Source organism: Nyctibius grandis, chromosome 4 (assembly GCF_013368605.1).
Source record: "Nyctibius grandis isolate bNycGra1 chromosome 4, bNycGra1.pri, whole genome shotgun sequence".
NCBI classification, from domain to species: domain Eukaryota; kingdom Metazoa; phylum Chordata; class Aves; order Nyctibiiformes; family Nyctibiidae; genus Nyctibius; species Nyctibius grandis.
Genome location: NC_090661.1, coordinates 10,862,021 through 10,880,585, shown reverse-complemented (window position 1 = coordinate 10,880,585; position 18,565 = coordinate 10,862,021). Strand labels below are relative to the sequence as shown.

At 35.6% G+C, this 18,565-nt stretch overlaps 1 protein-coding gene across 4 annotated transcripts in view; it reads left to right on the top strand.

Annotated features, from left to right (window-relative positions):
* The window catches only part of USP47 (ubiquitin specific peptidase 47), a 58,663-nt gene that overhangs the window by 38,479 nt on the left and 1,619 nt on the right, over positions 1–18,565 (top strand). For all 4 annotated transcript variants that reach the window (XM_068398146.1, XM_068398144.1, XM_068398145.1 and 1 more), the window contains 13 exons: positions 2,069–2,181; positions 3,133–3,237; positions 4,256–4,463; positions 4,890–5,005; positions 6,068–6,187; positions 7,486–8,263; positions 10,101–10,276; positions 10,458–10,538; positions 11,517–11,632; positions 13,068–13,186; positions 15,612–15,742; positions 17,449–17,496; positions 17,590–17,720. In XM_068398146.1, coding sequence (XP_068254247.1) covers positions 2,069–2,181; positions 3,133–3,237; positions 4,256–4,463; positions 4,890–5,005; positions 6,068–6,187; positions 7,486–8,263; positions 10,101–10,276; positions 10,458–10,538; positions 11,517–11,632; positions 13,068–13,186; positions 15,612–15,742; positions 17,449–17,496; positions 17,590–17,720 — 2,242 coding nt within the window. The remainder of the gene's footprint in view (positions 1–2,068; positions 2,182–3,132; positions 3,238–4,255; positions 4,464–4,889; positions 5,006–6,067; positions 6,188–7,485; positions 8,264–10,100; positions 10,277–10,457; positions 10,539–11,516; positions 11,633–13,067; positions 13,187–15,611; positions 15,743–17,448; positions 17,497–17,589; positions 17,721–18,565) is intronic.

Genomic DNA, 18,565 nt, shown 5'->3' with positions numbered 1-18,565 from the left:
GATTCAAAACAGGAATGTCTGGTTGGAGGCATGGTTCAAGTATTGGCTGATTTCATAGGGTCTTAGACTGTTTATATTACTAATAACTGTAAACTTCCAGGATTTCTTACTGTAGATTTTTTTAATAATACTGTATTATTTGCTTGAAAACACTTAATGTTTCTCATCTAAAAATCTGAGCACACCTAAATGATGCAGTAGTAAATGAAAATTTGATAGAACTTTTCTTAACTAATACCAAAATAGGAGGAAGCATGTTAGTTTGCTGTTCCCCTTCTTGTTAATCCCTTGTTAGAAGCACAGCTGTAGAAAGGAAATGGGAAGAGCAGTGGTAAACTAAAATTACGTATTACTTAATAGAGTAGAAGAATCTCACAACTGAAAGCTTTGGCATCTCACTCATTGTTTCTGAAGAGCATGCAAGTGTAGAAGAGACTTGTATACTTGGCAGTTTGTAACATACCAGCTTGTAACGTGTCCAGTGGAGAGGGGAATAAAAGATCAAATAATGTTTTGTTTATCTTATTCTGCTGTAAATATTTTAGGAGGGAGGTGAATATTTGTCTGCTTCCTTTAACTGCTTCTTTTGGGGTAAAATTTTGAATTCTAACATGGGGATGACTATTAGCAAGAATAAGGAAAGAAATTAGCAGTGCAAGGATAGGTAAAACAAGCTTTAATGTTTTTTAGAATACAAACTAAAAAAACCTAACCTTATACTAAATTTTATTTTTAAAAAAATCCTAAAATTAATAAAAGTAGACTTGCAACTACTTCTATATCAGTATATTCTAAAAAGTGTTTTATGGTACTTGGAACAAATTTGTCATCTAATTTCAACATGCTGATAAACACAAACCACATTTATTTTTAGCAGTAATCTATTTCATCATACATAAGAGTACTTTCAGAAATGTTACTATTTTCTATTTTTCTACTTTTTTTCTACTTTTGACTTTTACTTTTCTTCTATTTCCTCCATAAAGTTGAACAATGGTATTTTCTTTGAGGAAACAGGGAGAGGAAAATCTAAGTATCTCACAAAATCAATTTTGCTGGCTTCTCTTTGTTTCTGAGAATTCATGATGCAGGGAACAGTGCAGTTATAAAAATAATTATTTGGTTTTAAAGTAACAGTATCTGACGTATATGCTTTATATAGTTTTGAAGTGGATTCAACACAAGGATACTGTTAAAAGAAAGCCTTTTATCAACAAATTGATAAAGTAGTAAGTCTTAAGAGCAATGAAAAATATTGTTCCAATATTTGAATCATTGAAACAATATTATTCATTCTGAACAAGAAGTGATTGTAAATTGTATGAAGTGTAAGAATAAACAGCAGACATAAACAAAGTCCATGTGTCAAGAGCTGTCTTTGAAAATAGATTTTCCCGTAAGTGCTATGATTGTTAATTCCTCAGCAAGCACATAAAGAAACTGAATCTGCTATTTCAGATTTCTTGAACATGCCAAAACCATTTTTATATCTGAAAAATTACTTGCCCACTTCCTTATGATAGGAGTGGCACCAGGATTGGCAGACAACTGTATTTGCAAAAGTTGATTTTTTTTAACTTGATGAAGTATTGTATGTTCTGTTTTTGTTTCTCTTTATGAAACAAAATCTCATGAAGTACACTAATCTGTATTAAGTGCAATACTTACTTTACCACAATATAGATGGTATCATGTGACTTTTATTATTAGCTAATTCAATTTCTAAAACAGAATTTACCTTTATTGTAAAAACAGGCTCAAGTGCAGTCATCAGTCTTAGTGTATTTCTTTACAACAGCAAAGCTTCCCTTCCTGATACTGGAATATTAATGTTGTGCTAATCGCATTTTCTTGTGTTGCTGATGTATAATTAGGGGGAATAAAAGGCTGACTTCAGTTTCATTTAAATCATGAAATAGAGAACAGGACATGATATAGTGGGAAATTTGAGTGGAGAAGAGGGAAGAAGGCAAGAAAGAAAACTATTAAATATACCCATAATTCCTAAGATGTTGCCCACTGTGGAAAAATTTATTTTTTAAAACTATTGGTTTGTTTTTACTGGCAGAGTTTCTTGAGGCACATGAGTATCCAGAGCATATTAAACAATTGGTACAGAAAGAGAGAGAACTGGAAGAACAAGAAAAGAGGCAACGTGAAATTGAGCGCAACACTTGCAAGGTTAGAATTTCTGCTGAATAAAGTAACAATATATTTCTAGTAAGAAAATAGAATACTATTTTTCTAGTAAGAAAATAAATACTATTTTCTACAGTAAATAGTAGAGTTTTACTACAATACAAGGACTCATGTGATAAGTGTATTTGTATTAATAACTCTTTAAAATGAACTGTACACCTATTGGATGCCTGTACATAGTGGAGGCATGTTAGAGGTATTCACCAGAGATGTTTTTGAGTTCATGTCTTCCGTGTGAATTTGAATTGGTATTAAAACCAAAACAAAGCTACAGTTAATCTAACATCACTTGATTTCAGCAAAATGAATTCCAAAGAGTATGTAATGCTGTATGTTAGTGTTTTGTACTGCTAAATCTTTTCATATTGTGACCCTTTGCTTTGTGAAGTGATGTTTCCTAAACTAATTTTAAAGTAATTATTTGACAGAAAGAGCAGAATCTTTTTCCAACCATAGATTCAATAGTAACAAAAAATGACATCTGTGACTTACAAGCATGACAGTCAGCTGGTCTACCTATGAATCAAGTGATTGTTTTATTAGAAGGTTCTCTGTGATTGCAAAATATGTAACTCTGCATGTGAAAAAAGAATTTTACATTCACTATTCCTGTGTGCATTTTGTTTTGGAGGATTTGCACGCTGCTTACAGTTTAAAGATGTTCTGGTTATAGATGACATACCCTAGCTTGCAAAAAGATGTAGATATACATGTACATGTATATACACTAGTGCTATCTATTGTGCCTTTGACATTTTCTATCTGCAGTTGTGTAACCAGTTGAAAGGAAACTGTCCTATAGCTGAAGTAGAGCTAAAGATGTATTTTATATTAGATTGTTTGAATGTAGGGTTGTAAATTTAAATGTACTCTAATATGAAAAGTATTTGCAAACACCTTCATGATCAATTTTTCTCCTTTTGTATTTCATAGATTAAATTGTTCTGCATGCATCCTACAAAACAAATAATGATGGAGAACAAATTAGAGGTTCATAAGGACAGGACACTGAAGGAAGCTGTGGAAATAGCTTACAAGGTATGCTGTGCGTAACAATAGTTTAATTATTAAATGTAGGTTTTTCTGCTGTTTATCTTCAGTTTTTAAATTTCTAATGCTGTGGGAGTGTTTGGGGGGGATTGGCTGTGAGGTTTTTTGTTGGGGATTGTTTCTTGGGGATTGGTTTGAGGGTTTTTTGTGCTTTTTTTTTTTTTGAGATATTCTAGTTGGGGATTGTTGACTGAGTTTTCTGTTAGTAGCCATCAGATGATTTCTGATTGAAATGGTATAGCCTGCCCTTTTAAAAGGCAGTATGATTTTACATACCCTTATTTTAAAATCAGACAGTGAGAGCTGCTGTTAGACTCACTGTTGTAGCCTCAGTAAGTTGAAGGAATTCTGAACGCTTATATATGTATTGCAGTAAAATGTTGTATTAGATATGTAATAAGAGAATTCTTTCAAGAAACTTCCTTCATAGCTAATACAATAACATCAGTGGGCACCAAAGCATCTGTTGATCTTTGCCTTCCACAAACAGGTAGAAGCTGAAGACATCTGTTCTTGCTTACCTACTTGTACTCTTTGGTTCTTGCCATATGTGTCTGGCTGGGAGAATACCAGCAAGGCAGTTACAGATTTGGAATGTGTTAACATCTTCTTGAGATGCACGTAAGATATTTAGTGCATATGACTTCCTCAGGCCTCTAAGATGCCGTTTGGTGTAACTGATAGGCAATGTATTCCTCTGAATATACTTCTGAGACATGTCTTCACATGTTTATATACGTACTTTTCAAACTTTCCCCTTCTCTGCATTTTGATGCAGGCTTCTCTTTTAATTTTGAAAACGTGTATATATATTGTACGCATGTGTATATAATATATATGATGTATGTGTATGTTTTTTCTAACACCAAATTGAAATTTGTCAATTCAAATGATTCCTGGATGTACACGTACTGAGATATTTCTAGCTTATAAGGGAAAAATTAAACTAGCAAATAAACCATTGTTAAATGTTTTGGGGTTTTGTGTGTGTGTGTGCATGATTTAGCTAATGGATTTAGAAGAGGCTGTTCCTTTGGATTGCTGTCGTCTTGTCAAATATGATGAGTTTCATGACTACTTGGAACGATCTTATGAAGGAGAAGAGGATACACCAATGGGTTTACTACTTGGAGGTGTCAAATCAACGTACATGTTTGACTTACTGTTGGAAACAAGAAGACCTGACCAAATTTTCCAGTGCTATAAACCTGGGGGTAAGACATGTAGTTACATATAGACAAAGATAGGCTAGAATTGTATATTGCATGATGGCATGAAAATAAAACTTGTAAAACATAGAACTTTCATTATGATGTGTGAAAGAAGAAAACTTTGTTGTACTAAATTTTATGAAGTCAATACTCAAAACTACACACTGTGCTGTGTTGCCAACTTGTTTCTAATTGAAGCAGTTCTAAGGTATGCGAAAACTTGTCAACCTGTGGAACATTTTTGCCTCTTTGGCATTAAAATTGATCTGAAAATGGAATTCTGAAATTAGACTGCTTTTCAACTTCATTACTGTTTGTATGTATTTAATGCAACCCCTTAATCAGTACATCAGACGTGTGGGATTTTTTGCCTGTTGAATTCTCTCTTATATATACGTGGTTTTGTTTCCTTTTTCCTCTTCCCTGCAGAGGTCATGGTAAAGGTTCACGTAGTCGACCTGAAGACTGAATCTGTTGCTCCTCCAATAAGCGTACGAGCTTATTTGAACCAAACAGTTTCAGAATTTAAACAGCTAATCTCAAAGGTAATTTACAGTCATTAAGAACTTGTATTGCAGAGTTTTCATTCATTCTGACTGTGAAAATGTGTCATAATTTAAATACCTAAATGAGAGCCTGCACCTTTTGCAGTTTGTGCTGTGTGTCATGTCCAGTAGGGTTAGGTTAGTTGTTACAGTTGAGCTTGTCTTGTCTGCTCGCCGCTGCTAAAAGCAGCTATCTGCCTCTTGTTTCCACCCAGAGTTCTACCCTGGCTTTTGCAGAAGCTTAGCCACTGTCTGGCCATATTGCTTACTAGCTTACCAGATAGTAAGCTTTTGGGGGAAGCTGAAGAGTCGGGTTTCATGTTCTTTTGCGTTAGTGACTTGGACCACCTCACTGAGTATTCAGTTAGTGCAGAACTGGTGAACTGTTATCATACAACTGAACCAACATGTAACTTCCCCCATTGGCTTCAGTACTTGAAATTAACATCCAAAGCTGTCCATGTTCTCCTTACAAACCCTCCATTTCATCCCAGCAGCCACTTGTTATTAAGATGCAGATTGACTTTTTCATGGTCTTAAACCATGGGATGTTACTGCTTCTATTGAATTGGAAGACAGACGTTTTACTCAGTCAGTTCTGTGTAAAATAGTTCAGTGGCTGGTGTAACTTCATAATATTTGTTATGAAACATGATATCAGTAATTTGAATTAGGTCTAATTAAGAATTAAGTGAACAGTGTGAAAAACCTGATGCTCGAGAATTTTTTTTTTTTTTTCAGTTGGTTCATACCCTAAATAATAAGACCAATTCCTTATGTTACTGGTCACTAACAATTTGCCAGTTCTCTGCAAAGCCAAGCCATTTTAGTCTGCTGACCTTTTGGAAAAACTAACATTTGCTACTTATCAAAGGATGGAGGAAAGGAACTAGGACTGAAGAGGTTTGGGAGGTTTTTCCCCATGTTGTCTTTTACAATTTATAAGTCAATAAACAAACCTTCTCCTTTCCCTATGAATAATCTTAAAAAATGAAATACTTTTTCCAGATTTGAAATTACATATAATGTGCATGTTACCTTACTGTCAATGTCTTATTTTAGGCAACACACCTGCCTGCTGAAACAATGCGGGTAGTATTAGAACGTTGCTACAATGACTTGCGTCTTCTGAATGTTTCCAGCAAAACACTGAAAGCCGAAGGCTTTTTTAGAAGCAACAAGGTACATGCTCTGGTTCTTAAATTGTTCATTCTATGTATTTGTAGACTTCACTGCTGTGTTGTCAAAGGTATGGATATCTATAGAATTTATAATGGAGAACTGTCATGTATTTCACTGTGTACTGTGTGGGGCTTTTTTAACTAGCAAATATTGTAGTGCTGATAAATACTATAGGCTATATATGAAACCAAGCGTGCATAACAAGGTAGAGCAGATCCAGAATCGGATATCTGGTTGGTACTTAGTGGTTCAAATGATGGTGAGGTTAACAACCTTACAATGGAGATTTTTTTTGAAAGTCAACCCTTCTTAAGGGAACAAAGGTTGGCGTATTGCTGTGAAACCTGCCTAATTTGTTTTCTAAGCCTTCTGAACAGCTGTGCCTGCTCTCAGTATTGAAGTTATTAAGAAGCAAATGTTAAAACTAAGAGCAAGTTTTTGGTGGGTTTTTGTCCTAAATTCAGTAATTTTTACTATGCAAATTCTCCATAGCCAAATTTATATTGTTTTTCCAAAAAAAATTCTAATAAATGTTTCCAATAAATAGTTGTGTAATGCATTCAGAAAAAGAGTAACTTAGTACTTAAATAACTTGAATAACATGTGTGGCATTGCCCTTTTTACTACAGTACTAGTAGCACATCTTTTAGTACATTTTGCATATCCTCTATCTCTGAAATTTAAGCTCAAGAACACACTATCCTCGATGAAGAAAGATTAGGGAAGGCTTTTATGGCTTACAGCTGAGCAAAACAATGGCATTGACTTGTTCAGCTACTTAAAGCCCTGTCGCATTCACATTGTCACTTCAACACACAGTGGCTTTTGACGAAGGGAAAAGAGAAATTTGTTCCCTTGTGTTCTAATTTGCGCTATTGTTTACCCACATATATATTTAAAGATTTCTTACTTATGATGCAATACTAGAAAATACTGTCAGCCGTAGTTGTGGGGCTCATTATTACCATAACTAGCGTTAGTGTAGAGGTGAAGGGTGCACATGAAGTGATACATAAATACCCTTCTGAACATAAGTGTTTACTGCTGCTGGTCAGTCTGGTTGCAGTTCACTCCAATCTTAACATGAGTATGAAAATAAGGAAAAGTGAAGTAGTCATTAAACTACAGACTCCTTAGTCTATCTTTTTCTAAACATGTATTTTAATTCTTTTATAAAAGGTGATATTTCTTAGTGACATAATTTCTAATGTGTGCTCAATCCTAGCTGTTTGCTGTTGTTGCTTGTACTTCTATTTAAAACAACACTATATGATAAAACACTGTTATTTTATGTTCAGGTATTTATTGAAAGCTCAGAGTCTTTAGATCGTCACGTGACATATACAGATTCTCATTTATGGAAACTTTTGGATCGTCATGCAAATACAATCAGACTATATGTTTCATTACCAGAGCAATCACCTGGATCTCAGTTTAGACGAGCAGTTTATCAGAAGTCTAGTGGAGATGCAGGCAACTTGGATGAAGCCTGTGAAAGAGTAAAAGGACCTGTAGGTAATATGAAATCTGTAGAGGCAATTCTGGAAGAAAGCACCGAAAAGCTTAAAAGCTTGTCCTTGCAGCAGCAGCAGGAGGGGGATAATGGAGACAGCAGCAAAAGCACAGAAGCCAGTGATTTTGAAAACATTGAATCACCTTTAAATGAAGTAGACTCTTCAGCATCAGCAGAAAACAGAGAACTTGAAAACCAAATTCAGATTTCTGATCCAGAAAATCTCCAATCTGAGGAACGGTCAGATTCAGATGTAAATAACGACAGGAGTACAAGTTCAGTGGACAGTGATATCCTCAGCTCCAGTCATAGCAGTGATACTTTATGCAACGTGGACAATGCCCCTCTTCCCTTGGCTAATGGACTTGATTCTCATAGTATCACAAGTAGTAGGCGATCAAAAGCAAATCAGGGGAAGAAAGAAACCTGGGACACAGCAGAAGAAGATTCTGGAACAGATAGTGAATACGATGAAAGTGGCAAGAGCAGAGGAGAAGCACAATATATGTACTTTAAATCAGAACCCTACACTGCAGATGAAGGTTCAGGAGAAGGGCAAAAATGTAGGTATTCTTTTTTTAAGTGCTTTAAAATAATCTAGCTTTTATTAATATTTAATTCATATGCTGTGTTTAAAAGTGTAATGACAGTATTGAAAAACTTTATTAAATGTCAGATTAAAGCTAATGAAAGTGCAAAGATGGGATGTGGCATCATGTTCAGCAAAAACTTAGCCTAATTTTGATCTTGTAAAAAGTGATTACCTATTTGAACAATGTCTTGCTTTTTTGTTTTTAAGAAAATTAAAAGCTACCTCTATGATACATGAGTTTCCTTATATTGAAATTGTTTTCTATAGAACAAGCTGAGTTGTCTTCCAGTGAAAGAAAAATAGTTGCATCTGCTGCTGCTGATTCCCTTGTTTCAGAATGCAGTTATTTACTGTGGTTCACAGAGCAATAATTCTGTTAACTTTAGATTAACAAACCTGAAAACTCGTAGTCGTTTGACTGTAAAGAAAATTCAAATATACTCGACGCTGATCATTTAATTCAGTAGACTGTTGCTTTTCATTAACTGAAGTACAATAGGTGCAATGAAGTGTATGGCTGACATGAAAATGGCCAAACAAGTTCAGTGTAAGAGCCTAAGTCGGATATTAATTGTCATAAAGATAAACTATTTAAACAGTGCTCAGTACCTGCATATATTTTATAGCTAGCAGAAGAATAATTAAACAACAGCATATGAGATAAATATTTTGAAAGGCAAAGGTTTTTCTGTCAATCCAGAAATCCTGATGTAGTAATAATACATAAAGAGTAAAATCTTTTTTGATGGTGGTTTTTTCTGTGAACACTTTTTCATTTTTAAAACCACAGAGAAATTTAACTGCAGCTACTAAAGTTTTAATAAAATTAATCCTTTAGCCTGGAAGGATCTTTCTGTGGGGCTAATCTTGAACTACTTTAATTTTTCCCTTTCTTTTTTTTGGTAGGACAAGTTGGATGCAGGAATTAATTGTTTACAGTAATTTTGATGCTTTCATAGTACGCTGTATAAATGATTATCCTGAGGGGAAAGTTTTTATGTATTTTTAGTATGACAACATGAATGGATTTATAATTCAAATAATTAATTTGTTTAGTTAAATATTCTGAATAGCAATTTTTTAATTCTAATGAGTCATGACACAGTATAATCATACTGTAGTTTGCAGTCTAGTCCAAATTGCATATATTAAGAAACACAATTTCTGAAGATAAACTACTCACTTTACTTTCCAGAATTTTGTATTATTACAGTGGCTTTTCCTTAATCACAAAATTATTCCATGAAAAAGTCCCTTAATCTAGACTTGAGCTTGCCTTGTGATATCCTGTAGCCTTCCAGAACACAGAATTAACCAAACTTTTTAATTCTGAAAACCAGGAGAAAAAAAAAAGGGTTGGTGGCATGTGCCTGGCCAGCCTCAGCTCAGAAGCACTTCTGTTTCTCCCTTGAGGCAGGGGAGACCTGTAGGGGCATTATCTGCAAATCTCCATCTGATTCTCTGTTGTGTTACTGAATGGAGAAGATACTACTTTGCTCCACGACTTCACTGATTGCAAAATAGGGCAGTTTGGAACTGCTGTATCCAGGAGTATCTACGAATCCTGGATACTCCTGGATACTATTTCAGGAGTATCTACAAATAAGCACTTAAAATACAGCAAAGCTCTTAAAGGTTAAAGTAGCACCCTCAGATAAAATGTAAATGTGGCCATTGACTATAATTCTGACTTTTCAGTACTGTTTTGCTGCCAGTGGTAACTGTAAATATATGGAAATAATGCGCTAGAGTGCCTTTTTTTTGGTAGTATGGTGTTTCATGACATTTTTATCTTTATTTTTGCTTAGGGCTGTTGGTGCATGTTGATAAAAGAATTACACTGTCTGCCTTCAAGCAACATTTGGAGCCTTTTGTTGGAGTTCCATCTTCTCACTTCAAAGTCTTTAGAGTCTACGCCAGCAATCAAGAGTTTGAGAGTGTTCGGCTGAATGAGACACTTTCGTCATTTTCTGATGACAATAAGGTTAATCAGAAGTTATTCTGAATCATTAAAAAAATATATTGGTACAATGTAGACAAACTTAAGAACGTAATTTACAACTTTTTGTTAACTTGCACTGTGAAATTGTTACACTGGTCTTGGTAGTGTGTTACAAAATGTAGTTTTTATATCAGTTCTAACAGATACTACTTTTGCCTTGTAGATAACTATTAGACTTGGAAGAGCCCTTAAGAAGGGTGAATACAGAGTCAAAGTCTATCAGCTTTTGATAAATGAGCCAGAGGTAAGGTGTTGCGTATTTCAGGATTGGTTCATGAAAATATTAATATGTGTCTTGACCAAGGTTTTTCTCTGAAATCTTGGAAAAAAATTGAAGTCCCTCTTTTCTCTGCAGTTCCCTGCGAGTCTTCCTGGACTTAGAAAAGGGAACTTGAGATTATTTCTGTTTATGCTGTTCCAAGTATGCAATTGGAATGTGATCTACAGTATCTCTCTAAGTGTCTCTATTTCTGCAGTGTAAATGGAGGAAACATGAAAATAATTGTTTCTTTGTTTTCCTTAAATGTGTGAAAGTCATGTAGAATTATTTCCAAATAAGAAACTGTTTTTGCTCATGTTTGCAGTTTTCAGTAATATTGTACTGATATAATTTGTCACATTCATGCACAGCGGACAGTGGTTATCAGAATGGTAAGCTGGATGATAGAACTGTCTGCTTAAGACAAGCCTAAAACAAAAAAGTTTACTTTGTATGCACCTTAAGTTCTGATTTTATTTTTTGGACCAAACTGCAGAATTACATATTGATAATGGATAAGCATAAGAGACTGAAGCTGAATTGATAAAGCAGGCAATAAGATAAATTTAATAGTAGCACCCAGTCATGGAATTCTGGTCTGTCTGAACAATGAAAGCCAAGAAAGTGGCATTTTTATTATCATATGGCTCATTTAATTTAAAAGCTCCTTTCAAATTGTGTAGAATGTTAATATAATGATAACAATTAGTAACACAGACACAAGACACTACTTCTGCAGTGGCATGCATTCAGAGTGTTTGAATGACCTGTCAAAGGGCTGCTGCTACACAAATTAGTTACACCTAAGTTTAATCAATTCATTGCCTGCCTTGTTTATGAAAAGCATTCTAGTGGTCATTTTGCTAGGTGCATGGGACTGGTCACAAAACATGAACAGGAGGCAAATTTAACTTTTTTCTGTTAAAAAATTTGTCTTTAATCGCTTTCTATTTATGTTCACAGCCATGCAAGTTTCTTCTAGATGCAGTTTTTGCTAAAGGAATGACTGTCCGACAGTCAAAAGAGGAGCTGCTTCCTCAGCTTCGAGAACAATGTGGCCTAGACTTGACAATTGACAGGTAAAGAGACTTCAATCCGTTGAAGTTACCTGAATAAATATTACTTTAAAATTTATTTCTTTTTCTCTTGTGGCGAAAGGAAGTTATGAAAGGAGCAGAAATAAGTTACTGTGGTCTTTGAATCACATTGTGAATGCAAACATTAATTTAGGCTTTCATCTCATGTAGAATGGTATAGGGAATAATATTTACATAGAATTGCCTGTGTGCAACATGTCTGCAGGTTTAGATCTGGGAAGTTTTGTTCTCTCCAAGGATGGAGAGCATTAAGTAAATTAGTTCACAAAAAAGCCACCTCTCTAGATGCAGGCTCAGCATAGATCACAGCAGCAAACTGCCTCGTGCGTTATCATAGGATGTGTGTACAGCACTGATCCAGCACTGTCTTCCCTTTACCCATAATCAGTTATCTTGTCAGGGCTGAACTCGCTTTGGGGCCTTGATTCCACATACTCTCTACTGTCAGTTTCAAGTGATGTGGTATGTACTGTGGAATAGCTGATGCTCTGTATTCACTGCAATGAAGAAAAACCTGTAAGATGTGGTGAGCAAGCTGGTGGGGCCTTGACATATGCCTAAAATCAGGCTGGAGCAAAACATTGGAAGACAAGTGTTGGCCGTTGAGAAAAGGAGTAGAAACCTAGATCTGGACAAGGTTTTTCTCCTTTCCTCACCATGACTGGGCCAAAGGATTTTTGACTGCAGTGTTTGGGTTATGTTCTCTAGTGCCCTATAATTGCGGGGCACATCACAAAATTTATGTCTGCTTTTGTGTGTGGACAAACCATTACAATTAAAGTTTTGTACTCCTGTTTAATCTAATTTTAGTTGTTCATACCTTTATTTACCTCCATACCTAAATCAAAGCTCATCCTTTTATATCGTCACTGGATTGATGCAGTAGAACTAAGTACTTAAATCAGACACCAATCCTTGTCTAATCTTCCACCTCTCCCCTTCTTCCTCATTTCCCCCTCAAAAAAAACCAAACCAAAACAAAAAAAAACAAAAAAACAAAAAAAAAAAAGCAAAACCAAAAACAAACAAAAAAAAAACCAACCAAACAAACAAAAAACCCAAAAAACCAAAACCCAGCGAAACTGTCACAAGTGTTTGGGAATATTCTGTTTTCTTATCCGAAATAGGAAACTCTTTTCTTTCTCTAAATCCATACACATTTCTTGCACTGAACAAGCACAACACAGGCTTGTTTTCCTTGTGTTTATGAATGATACAGCACTAAGAGCCAGTAGTGATACCTTGCTGTAAGGACTATTTCAGAATGTTAAATTCATTCCTGATAAACGTAACCAAACCTCGCATAAATGAGTTGTATTTCAGTTTTGTCAGAAAATATTCAGTTTTGCTCTCTGGCAGTGGTAAGTGTTTATGAGCAGATAAAAACTCAAGTGTTTTCTTTGTGACGTATTTATAGGTTTCGCCTAAGAAAGAAAACCTGGAAGAACCCAGGCACTGTGTTTCTGGATTATCATATCTATGAAGAAGATATCAATATTTCAAGCAATTGGGAGGTTTTCTTAGAAATACTGGATGGTAATACTGATATAGTGTGAAGAGGAAGTAAAGATAATGTTAGAGATTTTTTTTTTTTAGAGAACATTGGAAAATGTACTTTGCCTTTTTTCTTTTTTTTTTTTAAATACTGACATTTTAATTGCATTTTATTAGGGAAAACACTGAAACAAAAAGAATTAACAATAATAAAAGCTTTGCATGAAGCTGGGGGGTGGATTGTGCAAGTGCAGATTTCCTGTTGCTAAAGGTCTAATAGCAGTACTGGTTTATGGGTTTATTGGAAACTTTTGGACATACTGTAGTACCGTAGACAGGTTTTTGCATGTGTATGTTTTTGTTGTACATAAAAACTGTAGGAATGCCTATAGGTTAGGCTTTTATTCAATTTTTGGACTAGTATTGGTGATGTTTGTAGTTGACTGAAATACATGTGTGTATGTATATACATAATACATATATAATTTGTTTTTAAAGTCAGCACAGCTGTTCAGTCATTTGGTATTTTTCAGACAGGAGTGAAAAACATTCCTCCTCTGTCATGAAGTGCTAACTTTCTGAACAGGCCTGGATCATCAAAACAACTTTGAATCAAATGTTAGAGAGCAGATTGTTTTTTAAATTCTGCTTAAATATCATTAAAAATATGGCATTTCTTAAGCTGTCCTTTGCATATACACTTAAAATTTGTATTCTGAATTGAAAAGCGAAACTTAAGGAGGGAAAAAGCAGGCCATGCTGTTTTTCTTAGAGATTAACAGGTATTTCTGTTAATGGATAGATGAAGAATGTGAATTCCATTCACTCAGGAACTTTCTTCACAAGCATACCTGGCTTAAGTCTCATTTAGTGTTATTCCAGTATTTTGGCAGCTCTGTTCAATCCTAATACTTTTAATTTTTAACAAAATTGTGCCAATGCAAGTACAAACAAACATGGGAGATTCAGGAGGCCTGCCAATTCCTATAGACATACAGGAATATAGGAATCAGCTCACACTTCAGTTAAAACTTTGCTGTTTTAAATATTTTAAATATTTTTAGATTAGTTTTAGATTAATTGCTGTACAGTTTCTGTAGTGAGTAGGTCTTTGAGGTACTACTTTTTAGACCACTGCAGCCCACCTAGTTCACAGACATGCCATATTATAGACTACAGGGCTTCCAAGTATTGTGTAATATCTTGTATTACTGTCTAGCTCTGCCCAAAAGGTGCTACTTTAATCCAGTTGTAGAAGATGCAGCTATATCCTGCTACATTCTGTGAAAATTAAGTCGTATGTACCTGCTGTTACCACAGAGGTGGTTGGAAGAGTGTAAAGGCAACTGCCTTTAAGTTTTAAGTGAGGCCTTCCGCCTCACTTTACTTTTAAGTAAGGCCTTCCATCTTCACCATTGCTTTTATCTTGTTCTTCAGCTAAACACTGAAGACACTAGGCAGATAAATAAGGCAACTTAGAATAGTTTACAGTTAAGTTTCTTAGCATAGCAGCTTTACATCATGCTGTTGCAGGCATATTTAAATTAGTTATTCTCTGGCTCTGAAGACAACTTATGTAATTGCTTCAGACTTGAAATAAATACCAAGAAGCACTAGGTGGCTGTGTCTTCATTTCAGACCATAGGTTAGTGTTGAAAGGCAGCACAAATGTAGTTGTAGGCAAGATTGTAGAAGGTATTAGGGAGAAGCTTAAACAGTGGTGGTGGTTTCATGCAAAACAAGCATGTAATGGTAGACGTAAATGTTTAAGCCACAAGTTCGGCATGCTAAATTACAAAATTAGAGACCTGATTTAAAATAAAAATAAAATAATCCCTTTGTTACCACTTCTGCTTGTCTGATTGTAATATTAACAGTACCCTGTCAACCAGAGAAAGCCCTTACCTGAAACTGATATATAAAAAGGCTGGAGGCAGTACATACTGAAACTCTTCAAGGTGGTAGGTGTAAAGCAGGCTTTAATAACAAGTGTATAGTTAGTGTGTGAAATCTAGAAGTCAAACATGGAAAGCTTAATTTTGTAAAGCAAGAGAAACACATGAACAAATATCAGATTGCTGAGGAAGGTCTCATGCAAATGCAAGATCTGGAGGTCAGCCTCTGGTTAGGTGGATAGATATTGTGTGTATAACCGAGCTGGGTGTGATGGAAAAACATGCTTTTCAGAGGGATAAATGGCATGGCTCGTAAAGATACTGCCTATGAAAAATTCCTTGAAAGGAGTTGATAACAAATAAAAGTTCAGCTAACTCCTAGTCCCACCTACCCCTGCACCCCCTTTTTTTTTTTTGGTGGAATACTAGCAGCACACTTACTGGGTTACTTAGTTTGTGTGTGCATATGTAGTGCACTGTTCCGTATTTGAATATGCTTATGCTATGGAAAACCCTGCATTTTAAATAGGTTATTTTGTGATGTTAATATAATAAATTCCTTTCTTTCCTAGGAATAGAAAAGATGAAATCCATGTCACAACTTGCTGTTTTATCAAGACGATGGAGGCCATCAGAGATGAAACTAGATTCTTTCCAGGAAGTAGTGCTAGAAAGCAGCAGTGTTGAAGAATTAAAAGAGAAGGTAAAATGTGTAACATGATGCAAGTTTCTTACAGTTTCTGAGGGCCTTATTGATGCCCTCTTTTGAGAAGCACAGACATATCATAGCTACAAAAATGTTGTTTCATGGTGATTATCTTTTTTCCCAGGAACTGAGAACCTGTCCTGTGCTGTTACCAAAGCCATATGAATTATCAGCTTTAGTTCTTAGTTTCATATAATGGTCTGGTATCAAAGTATTCAGGTGAACACATACAAATAAAAAGAAGTCATATCTTGAAGTTTAAGAAGCATAATATTACCTGTGTTCCTTATCCTTGAAAAACACATGTGAAAGAAAAGCTAAACTATTGTCACTGTGTTTTCAAGCCAGTATTTTGGTGTTCCAAAATACCAAACCTCTCAGTCTCTTTGTGTTTGAATTTGACACCTGTTGCTCAGGGACAGTGTAACTGTACCAAATAGATTGAACTATATTTTGATTGGAAAGAAATACTGGTTTGGTATGTTTTTTTTCCTTAAGGTCAGAACCCTCTAACAGGTAAGCAGACATGTGCCATCCTAGCAGAAATCTGGAGTAGAAGTGTCTCTTGTATGGAGACTATTTTATTAATCTGTTATATCACAAGGTTCCGCTCTTAGAGAAATGGTTATTCATATGTGGCAGTACCCAGGTGTAAGAAGGCCACCTTGGATGTTGAGGTCAGCAGAAATCCTAGTATCAGTGAAGCATGCCAAAGCCTTACTGTACTAAAACACTCAGCAGTTGTAAGTTCAGGGTTAGTTCGTAGGCTGGAAAGAGGAACGTTGCTCAGCTACCATAGCATGCAACAGCCTTGAATTTGTATATGTGCACAGATTAAGCTGCGGACTGATTTCTTGTATTCTTCAGGTAGAAGTGAAGTTATGACTACAGGTTCTTGCATGCAGTCTTCAAGATTTCCTCTTCACTCGTATCTGAAGAACGAGTTGGCTCATATTGGTTTTTTTGTCTCAAGAATTGATGTGCAGGCAGCAGTGTTAGCAGCATTCTCTTTGAGAGACCTTAATCTTTTTATTGCCACCAGTAATAAGAGAAATTTGAATTTGACACTGCTGTAGTAACAGATGTGTTCAGCCAGCTCTTCTCTTTCAGACAAATTTTATTAGCAGAGTGTAGGGCTAATAATTTCAGAATATGTCTGGCTTTTGTTAGTATTGTGTATTTATCCCAGTTTCCCAAGGAAAGGACAGTTAGAAAATTATACTGGTTGTTAGTGTTTTCTTACCATCAGTTTTAATTTGAACAAGTCTGTTTTAACAGTGACTTTGAAGGAGGCAAGAATTTTAGAGAGGAAATCTCTTCAAGTTTGGGGAAAATAAGCAGCCAGAGATAAATGTAAATCGAAGTTAGTGTCTGCATTGCCATGGAGACGAGACTGCAGCCCACACTTGAGTTAAGGGCGAGGCAGCGATGAACCCGAGTGTACCATGAGACTGCTCAGCAGAGGGAGGGCTCCACCAAGGAAGTGTGATCACAGCAAGTGTCACTTGGGACACACTAGTCACTTCAGAAATGTAAAAAAATTGTACCTTGTCATTAATTTTGTACGAATACTTTGGATCGTTTGAGGACACTTGAATATTTTAATTGATTTCTAGGTTTGGCAAGTCTATTGACTTTATGTAAACACTGCATAACGTTGTTGTGAAATAGTATTAAATCCGCCATTTTTCTTTGCTTTACAGCTGAGTGAAATAAGTGGAATACCCTTAGAAAACCTAGAATTTGCAAAGGTAAGTTAAGATTTTGTATATTTTTACCTTTTAATGGCATGGATGTGCGATTATGAGTTTTGTTTTATTCACTAAGTAATTGCTTCCTCTCAGGGCAGAGGAACGTTTCCGTGCGACATTTCCATACTAGAGATTCACCAAGACTTGGACTGGAATCCTAAAGTATCTACATTGAATGTCTGGCCTCTGTACATTTGTGATGATGGTGCAGTAATATTTTATAGGTATGTATTTTATTGCAGTATAATAAACTATGCAAAAAATCAGTGTATAAGATTTGAGGGGTGACGCAATCAACGGAAGCCTGAAAATACTCTTCTTCTGCTGTCTTAAAGGAAGAAGAATGCTTATGGAAGAGGGTTTAAAACATTGAGCTGAAATGTTTGTGCTCCTCAGCTTCCTAAAAACCTGAATATTAACTATGTTTATTGTTTAAGAAAACAAACACTGCACGCTTTTACTCCTCCCTCCCAAACCATTTAAAATAATGCTGAATGCAAAAATAGTTGCTATGCTTGAGTGTATATCTGGATTTAATCTCTTAAAATAGAACCATATCCCTTGTGAAGCCTGTGAAAGCCTTGCTGTAGAGCGAGGACTTTATTTTCCCAATTTATTTCTTTGAGAAATTAGTATGGCTTCTTTGGAAAAAAAGGATGTTATGATGAAAGTGGTGTTAACATGAAAAATGTTCATCAGCTGGTGGCAGTAGCCCAGAGGCACTATTTGAGGACTAAGAGCTTGAACATTGTCATTATTGCTGAAGTTGGGGGGTGAGGGAACTTAATGAACACGTTCCTCCTACAGTATTTTTCATAATTATACGTGAGTTTGGGGGAAACAGCTGGTTGGTAATGTGCTGGCCTTGAAGCAACTGATTTGGGAGAGCAGCTGGTAGTTTCTAGGAGGGGCTGGCTGACATGCTGCTTCCAGCTGTTGGCTCTGTGATCGAATAAAGAGCAGAGTCATAGTTGCCTATAAAGAAAAGGAGTTACCAGGTAGCTGGAGGAGTATAGGCTTGTTTCTTGTGGCTTTCCCTTGGGTCTGCTGTCAGTTAGAATACTGAACG